A 9420-nucleotide genomic window follows, 5' to 3' on the forward strand; every position below is an offset into this window, starting at 1 on the left:
TCCGAATGACGACTCGTAACAAACATGCGATAACTGTAGTCAGTTAAGATTCAGAGCATCACTGACAGGTAGCATCCATGTCGTACGGTTTTCGAAATATCTCGAATTTCGGCTTTGCCCCAACCCCGGCATTGCCCCAACTTCCCCTAACGAACCGATTTCAGCGTGCCTTTAAGCAAGAGAGCCTAAAAACGTAAAATTTAGGTGAGAACGAACTTATGGGACACCCTGTAATCGATGTGCGACCTGAAGCTGAGATGATTGTCCATGACCACTCCGAGATTTTTGACAACTCTAGAGTCCGGAATAACAGCACCCATGGCAGTCAGTGTGACAGGCGGCAGTCCTCGCAGCATAGCGGGGGTTCCTAGTACAAGGACCTGCGTCTTAGCGGTGTTTAGCTTCATAGTGTTTGCGCAGAACCACTGGAAGAGACACTCTAGCGCCTGCTCCACGCGTTGGATGACCTGTGCCAAGTCACGCTTTTTACCGCTCACAAGAAGTTGAGTATCGTCTGCAAATTGCACGATTGTGACACCGTCAGGCAGGTACAGACACATTTCGTTTGCAAACACCGAATACAACATACAACTTAACGATCCGCCTTGGAACACGCCAATTGTGTTTGACTTGACACTCGACCGCACGTATCCACCGTCACCACTGGCCATCTGCACCTGCTGAGTGTGTCCGCTTAGGTAGTTGCCGAACCACTCGGTATCTACCCCATACAGTGCGAGCTTATCCAGCAGTCTCCCGTGCGGCACAACGTCAAAACATTTGGAGAGGTCCAACAGCACCAGGATCGACACCTCTCCAGCGTCCATCGCCTCCAGCGCACGGTCGGTGATGACGCTGAGTGCCGTCTCGGTGCTGCGGCCGCTGCGGTAGCCATGTTGGGTGGTTGACAGGAGCTGGTTGGCCTCCAAGTACTGCACCAGCTGGCGCTGGACGACCCGCTCAACAACCTTCATTATCGCCGGCAGGATGGAGATCGGGCGAGTGTTTGCTGGCTCCGATGGTCCTTGTCCTTTTGGGATTGGCGTTACCATTGCATGTTTCCAGGGGCCGGGCACGTTGCTGGTCGTCAGGCTGGAGTTGACTATGTCCAACAGGACGTGACCCATGCCCCAAAAGAAGGTGCGGAACATGCTGACGCTGATCCCGTCGTTGCCTGTTGAAGTTGACGGCTTCATGTGTAGCAGGAGCAGGCCGAGCGTGTCCATGTCGATCGGTTGTGGTCTGAACCGGCTCGTCGTAACACGCGGCAGTCTGACCGGCACTGGTACCGTGGGCGGGGGGACGCTGGCAGCTGTGATTGGCCCTATGCTCACATAATAGTCGTTTAGCGCGTCGGGCGTGGCGCTGGGAACCGCCGCCTCTTTCTTGCTGCCGATGATGGGCCGTAGTACCCGCCAGACTTTGCTAGGCCCTGCTTTGGCCAGTTCCCGGTTGATGTGGGCCTGCTGGTCTTTCCGGACAGCCGCGCGGCACAGACGGTTCAGCTCCTTATAGTTCTCTCGGTCGCCACCAGGGCGCAGGGCCTGTCTCCGTCGCGCCATCAGGTCTCTGGTAGGTGCCGAGACCAACAGGCTCCCAGGAGGTCGCTGCTGCACCCTCGTAACGGGTGCCACTGTGTCCAGCTGCCCGAGGAAGATGTCGCAGAACGACTCCCACTTGCTGGCTGTCAGCTGTGTCCGGAACACTGGGCTCCAGTCGATGTTGTTCAGCTGCCGGTTGAAGCTGTCGACGTCGATCCGGCCGAGTCGCCGGCGCTGTGTGACCGGGCCGGCCACCCTGGTCCTGCCGGTGCACTGCAGCACAGCTCGGGTGTAATCGTGCGGGGTGCCATAGTGGCAGCGCGTGACGCCAGCGCGCAGCAGGTAGTCAGGGCGGCTGACAGCCACGATATCCAGCAGCGAGCCGGCCGGTCGGTAGGTCGGGTGCCGGTTTTTGCTGATTGTCAGTCCGTATGTTGTCAGAAGTTGGCGGAGTCGCTGCCCAGGAGAGTCGGCTGCACACTTGAGCTGACAGCAGTTCAAATCACCAGCGATCACCAGTGTAGCACCAGCGTGGGTGGCTAGCATGTGCTGAACCTGCCCCTCAAAGTCGTCTAAGTCCGCAGTGACCTGGGCTGAAGTGTTCGTTGGCACACGGTATACTGAGGCGAAGACCATGCCTCGACACTTCCCGACATATACCTTAGCCCATAGCACTTCAAGATTCGAGTTTAGTACACCAGTCACAGGAGTTTTTAAAATCTCAACACGGTACACGTCACGAACCAGGAGCGCCACACCACCGCGTCCCTTGGCTAGTCCGCGAGTGTCGGGACGGTCACACCTGTACAGCCGGTAACCGTCTATGTTCAGAAGTCTATTCGGTACGCTAGGCGTCAGCCAGCTCTCACACAATGCTAACACATCGTACTGGTAGTCAGGAAGGTCAGTCCGTAGGTCTGCGATCTTGGGCTTGAGTGACTGGACGTTGAGCTGTCCGATCAGCAGGCGGTCCGCCGTGTTGTCTCCGTGCCGACGCCAGTCCTTTCCCCCTCTCCTGCGGCGGGGCCGGGCTCGCTTCCTTCCCCCACGCCGGTTCCGAGCGCTGACCGGTGTAGAGTCAGCCGCCGCTCCGCGCCCGGGCGGCGGCCGGCGGGCCAGGCTGGGCGGCGGCGGCGCGGCGCCGGTGATCAGCTGACCTACGGTGGGAGGCAGAGTGTGGGAGCGGTCCGGAGGATCGGGCCGGAGCTGGCCCATCACTCCCACTCTGTCCCGGTCAATCTCGGCGGCTGACCAAGGTTGTTGCATCTTATTACGCATGCAACTTTGCAGTCGAATTGTTGCTCTGATTATTTTTTAAGACACTATTTCCAGGTACACCGAGCACAATTTGAAATCGAATATTTTTTGTGTGTGATAAAAATGCTTAAGCTCGAGCTACACTGGCATGCATTATGTTTTGTGTTTTTTTTTCGGTTTCTGCGGGATTTCGGTTCGCGTCGTAAAGTTCGTCCCATAGCAAATGTATGGACGAGCTACACTGCTAGTTTGGCGTCCCGTGGAAGGAAATCCCGCAAAAGTCGACAAATCGGAACCGAAAAAAAGTTCAGAGCTCCGGAGGGCGGAGACTAAACTTTTTCCGTTTCTGCGAGATCTGGTATTGGTGATGAATGGTTAGAAGAGATTGTGGTTAATGACATGTTCACGATGGTACACATTTTATATTAAACTAGAGGGACAGCATTACGCGCAGCGTAATGAATCAATTTTCATTAAAATCGGCCCAGTAGCGGCCGAGTAATTGCAAGAATAAATTTGGCGTCTCCTCCTGGCCGGTGGTGCTCTGTTCCGGTATTCATTGCCAAAGGTCAGTGACCTGTCGGCTCTGTTTTCCCTCATTTTCGCAGCGAACAATCTGAGCCTAGGGCGCGTGCCGTCTGCTCGGCGCCGGCCGCGGCCCAAAATGCTGCAAAGATGCGCCCGCCACGTGCAAACCGGCGAGCGCACCCCCACCAAAATTTAATACGACAAACAGATGCACGCGCCCGACTTGTGTCGAAAATTTCACCCCCGTAGCTCGCACAGTTCCGGAGCAATAGCCCGGCAAGCGTGACTGACACGTTTCATACAGACATTTTGATTTTTATATATGTAAACTAGATGGACAGCATTACGCGCAGCGTAAAGAGGGACAGCATTACGCGCAGCGTAAAGAGGGACAGCATTACGCGCAGCGTAATAAATCAATTTTCATTAAAATCGGTCAAGTAGCGGCCGAGTTATTGCCAGAATAAATTTGGCGTCTCCTCTTGGCCGGCGGTGCTCTGTTCCGGTATTCATTGCCAAAGGTCAGTGACATTCCGGCTCTGATTTCACCCAGTTTTGCAGCGAAGAAACTGAGCCTAAGGCGCGTGCCGTCTGCTCGGCGCCGGCCGCGGCCCAAAATCCCGCAAAGATGCGCCCGCCACGTGCAAACCACCGAACCCACCCCCACCAAAATTTAATACGACAAACAGATGCACGCGTCCGACCTGCGCCCAAAATTCCACCCCCGTATCCCGCACCGTTCCAGAGCAATAGCCCGCCAAGCGTGACTGACGCGTCACATACATACATACATACATACGGACGTTTTGATTTTTATATATGTAAATTACGCGCAGCGTAATGAATCAATTTGAACTTTCATTAAAATCGGCCCAGTAGCGGCCGAGTTATTGCCAGAATAAATGTTGCGTCTCCTCTTGGCCGGCGGTGCTCTGTTCCGGTATTCATTGCCAAAGGTCAGTGACCTTCCGGCTCTGATTTCACCCAGTTTTGCAAGCGAAGAAACTGAGCCTAAAGCGCGTGCCGTCTACTCGGCGCCGGCCGCGGCCCAAAATGCTGCAAAGATGCGCCCGCCACGTGCACACCGCTGCACGCACCCCCTCGAAAAGTTGATACGACAAACAGATGCACGCGTCCGACTTACGTCGAAAATTTCACCCCCGTAGCCCGCACCGTTCCAGAGCAATAGCCCGCCAAGCGTGACTGACGCGTCACATACATACATACATACATACATACATACATACATACATACATACATACGGACGTTTTGATTTTTATATATGTAACTAGGTGTCCAGCATTACGCGCAGCGTAATAAATTAAGTTTCAATAAAATCGGCCCAGTAGCGGTCGAGTTATTGCCAGAATAAATTTGGCGTCTCCTCTTGGCCGGCGGTGCCCTGTTCCGGTATTCATTGCCAAAGGTCAGTGACCTTCCGGCTCTGATTTCGCTCAGTTTTGCAAGCGAAGAAACTGAGCCTACGGCGCGTGCTCTCTGCTCGAAGCCGGCCGCGGCCCAAAATGCGGCAAAGATGCGCCCGCCACGTGCAAACCGGCGAGCGCACCCCCACCAAAATTTAATACGACAAACAGATGCACGCGTCCGACTTACGTTCAAAATTTCACCCCCGTAGCCCGCACCGTTCCGGAGCAATAGCCCGCCAAGCGTGACTGACGCGTTACATACCTACATACATACGTACAGACATTTTGATTTTTATATATGTAAACTAGAGGGACAGCATTACGCGCAGCGTAATAAATCAATTTTCATTAAAATCGGCCCAGTAGCGGCCGAGTTATGGCCAGAATAAATTTGGCGTCTCCTCCTGGCCGGCGGTGCTCTGTTCCGGTATTCATTGCCAAAGGTCAACGACCTCCGACTCTGTTTTCCCTCATTTTCGCAGCGAACAATCTGAGCCTAGGGCGCGTGCCGTCTGCTCGGCGCCGGCCGCGGCCCAAAATGCTGCAAAGATGCGCCCGCCACGTGCACACCGCTGCACGCACCCCCTCCAAAATTTAATACGACAAACAGATGCACGCGTCCGACTTACGTTCAAACTTTCACCCCCGTAGCCCGCACCGTTCCGGAGCAATAGCCCGCCAAGCGTGACTGACGCGTTACATACATACATACATACATACATACATACGTACAGACATTTTGATTTTTATATATGTGAATTACGCGCAGCGTAATGAATCAATTTGAATTTTCATTAAAATCGGCCCAGTAGCGGCCGAGTTATTGCCAGAATAAATGTTGCGTCTCCTCTTGGCCGGCGGTGCTCTGTTCCGGTATTCATTGCCAAAGGTCAGTGACCTTCCGGCTCTGATTTCACCCAGTTTTGCAAGCGAAAAAACTGAGCCTAAAGCGCGTGCCGTCTACTCGGCGCCGGCCGCGGCCCAAAATGCTGCAAAGATGCGCCCGCCACGTGCACACCGCTGCACGCACCCCCTCGAAAAGTTGATACGACAAACAGATGCACGCGTCCGACTTACGTCGAAAATTTCACCCCCGTAGCCCGCACCGTTCCAGAGCAATAGCCCGCCAAGCGTGACTGACGCGTCACATACATACATACATACATACATACATACATACATACATACATACATACATACATACGGACGTTTTGATTTTTATATATGTAACTAGGTGTCCAGCATTACGCGCAGCGTAATAAATTAAGTTTCAATAAAATCGGCCCAGTAGCGGTCGAGTTATTGCCAGAATAAATTTGGCGTCTCCTCTTGGCCGGCGGTGCCCTGTTCCGGTATTCATAGCCAAAGGTCAGTGACCTTCCGGCTCTGATTTCGCTCAGTTTTGCAAGCGAAGAAACTGAGCCTACGGCGCGTGCTCTCTGCTCGAAGCCGGCCGCGGCCCAAAATGCGGCAAAGATGCGCCCGCCACGTGCAAACCGGCGAGCGCACCCCCACCAAAATTTAATACGACAAACAGATGCACGCGTCCGACTTACGTTCAAAATTTCACCCCCGTAGCCCGCACCGTTCCGGAGCAACAGCCCGCCAAGCGTGACTGACGCGTTACATACCTACATACATACGTACAGACATTTTGATTTTTATATATGTAAATTCATGAAAATAACGTAAATAATGAATTATGCAGAGAAAATGTCATTCTTAACTCATATTCTACTTCAATCAAATATGATGATCTCTCAAATATGAAACTCAAATTAAGGTGAAATAACAAGCTAAGAAAACAAAGTGCAAAATTAGTTTTGAGGTGCAGTCCGAAACTGGTGACCACGACCAGTTCCGGTCTTGGGCCAAAATTTTCAGTGCGCAAAGTACGTTCGTAGAACCGTTGGGTGCAGTGCGGCTATTGCGCCGTAAAACTGAACTTGTGAGTACAGTAGGTCTATTAAAAAAGTCCCCAGCACCAGTGGGCGCTGCCTTCGCTGAGCCGAACCCCCGTCTGCCTGTCCCATATCGCGCCGGGCTCAGGTCAGGTAGGGTCAGCGGGACCGCTCGGTCCGGCCCGCGGGCGGTGGACGGGCGGCCGGTAACGCTTTCCGCCAGCCAGCTGTAGGATCCAACAAACGGGACGGCCACCGCTCAGCGCAGCGAAACCGGTGTAGATGTTCATGGCCACAATGATTATGAGAGTCATTGTTAGCCCGTGCCCCACAGGAATGCCTAAACGCTCACGCCCTGTTGGAGGGGAAATGGGGATTGAGCATCATTCTTATAACTCAGCTTTGGGCATTTGAGTGGTATTCGAAGTAGCGTCAAAAGTAGCAAAAAGAAGAAAAAAATACTTCAACCAATTTTGGATCGGGTCATAGCCAGAGGTCATGTCACTAGAGGTCATCGGTGGTAACATTTTGCTTAGACAGGGTGCGTTGCGCGCACCGGTGCATTGGGTTTCCAATTTCCATGGAAACATCAACAGACTCGGAAGCTCGCAACGCTAGCGTGGAGCCGAATTCTTATCATCCGCCGCAACAATGCAGCAGCGCAGCGTGCTGCAGCGCGGGGCCGTGAAACACCGCCCAGGGCTATCCATGTGTCAGGGCAATCCAACCCACGTGATGGGCTCGGCCCCAGCGGAGCATAAGGGCCAGGACTCCCGCCCAGGCCCCCTGTCTCCCCCTAATTCCTGTCATCCTTTCCACTCTGAAATCGACCGAAAGAGCCTAACCTAACACAACAATCAGCTCGTTTACCGCTATGTCTGAATAATATTGCCAGATTTAATTAAGGTGAACGGCTTAGCATGTAAATAACAACAACTGCCACCATTGGTATTATGAGAAAACCAATTGCTTTTCCACAAACACTTAAAAGTTGTTAGCTTACAGCTTGCATGAAATTAATTTTACCAGCCTCGTGTTCCTCTTATCAAAACGCTTCGAATGAATCAAAAGTTGATCTTTAAAGGTCATTTGAAAAATTTGGCCTAGGTATGTTCAAAGACATGACCTGACCAGAAATGGTCATAATGCATAGCAGGATATTAGATCCGTATCGTGGAACTTTACAAACACTTCAGATGATTTCATAACTTCCTCGCCGGACCTATTGGTTTTCTACATACGCGCCGGCCGAGGGGGGGGGGGGCGGTTACGACCCCCCTCGCCGTTTCGCCCCTGGTGGAGCTAGCGCGTCGCGGAAAAAACGAGCGTGTGCGCCGTTACGAGACGCAGAGATTGGTACCTCATTTTAAGGTCCTAGGTCAACCGGTGACCTCTGAGGTCAGGTCAAGTGCCCCAAGGTACGGTTCAGTTTTTGTTGAATAACTTCGCAAAAAACGACCGCAGAGCCGCGATTTTGGCAGCATCGTGTTCGCCTCGCTCAGGCGCGTCGAATGATATACTTTTTGTTCGGGTCAGATCAACTTGGGGTGTTGACCTCAGGTCAAGGTCAGGTCAGCACCCCCAGGTCACGAAGTTGGTCGAAAGAGGTCATTTCATTCGATTCGGCAGGTCTTCCTGAGTCCATTGGTAGTTTCTGCGACTCGCTAGCTCAATTTGATCAAGAGTTATTGACGAAAAACTAATTTGACCTTGATGACGTCATAAATGACGTCACGCAATGTCAACATTGCAAAAGTGACGCATCTAAGCTTGCAAGGAGTGCATCAAATCACGATTCTGTGTGCTTGAGATAGTTGGAGATCGTTCCCGGCGCCAGAATAGCAGTTTTCATTTTCCCCATTGACTTACAATGGTGAGGTCACGAAAATGACCTGACCTCATATGACCTTTAGGAAAAATCCGAGATATACAAATTGTGAGACTCATAATGGATACTAGATCCTGCAAGTTTCATTTCCCTGTGACATCTCCTCTGGCAGTGAGAGCGTTGCGAAGTTGCGACATCTGAAGACCGTGCAGAGGTTCACTTATGACGTCATAGGTCAGTGACCTGACCTGACCCAAAAATGCGGTTGGTGTCAAAAGATCCGGCTTGCATCAAAGGCCAGGTATGTCAAGTTTCAGCTCTCTATCGCCAGCGTGTTCGGAGCTATCGCGAAAAAAAACCCTATGGGGGGCGGCACCCGCCTCCCCCCCCTCGGCCGGCGACGGTTAAGCATGTCTATCAAAAATAATTATTACATGGCTCATATGTAAGATGGGTGTGTGAACATGCTTACGAGTATATGTTGAACGCAACTGATAATGTTCTGTTGGCCACAATTTCTATGTTTAATTTATCCTCCCGGATTTCATATTTTTGTTTATGACACTTTGACGATGTCGAGAAAAAAGCGCTTAGTAGATTTAACAGCCTCAGATACATTCAGTATAAGGAAGGTTCAAGGGTGCTAGATTCCTTCCGTCCTCGCTATCCTCAGGAAAAACCAATCCGCATCGCCCCTAGTCTTCATGCTTCCCTCTCTGGACTGGAGGTCACCCCACCAGCCAACCTGTAGTTGATGTCGGATCCGTTCCAGGACACATAATCCTCTTCGGGTGACCGTTTGGGAGACGGCTGGACCGTCCCGACAGGGCAATCGTCCCACGGGAACAGTCTCGCTTCCGCAGATCACTGTCGCTGGCTCACACAACCCAATTACTACACCAGAGCATGGTTATGTATGTCATAGCTCTGCAAGGGC

At 52.3% G+C, this 9420-nt stretch overlaps 1 protein-coding gene across 1 annotated transcript; it reads right to left on the reverse strand.

Moving 5' to 3' along the window:
• Positions 1–493: 493 nt before the first annotated feature.
• Positions 494–2087, reverse strand: LOC122392837. The gene is made up of 2 exons (XM_043388148.1): positions 648–2087; positions 494–514 (listed from the first exon to the last, which is right to left on the reverse strand). The coding sequence occupies exons 1-2, from the start codon at positions 2085–2087 to the stop codon at positions 494–496; spliced, it is 1461 nt and encodes a 486-aa protein (XP_043244083.1).
• Between the last annotated feature and the right edge of the window lie 7333 nt (positions 2088–9420).

The sequence above is a fragment of the Amphibalanus amphitrite genome, unplaced genomic scaffold (assembly GCF_019059575.1).
Source record: "Amphibalanus amphitrite isolate SeventyFive unplaced genomic scaffold, NRLGWU_Aamphi_draft 000503F_arrow, whole genome shotgun sequence".
NCBI classification, from domain to species: Eukaryota; Metazoa; Arthropoda; class Thecostraca; order Balanomorpha; family Balanidae; genus Amphibalanus; species Amphibalanus amphitrite.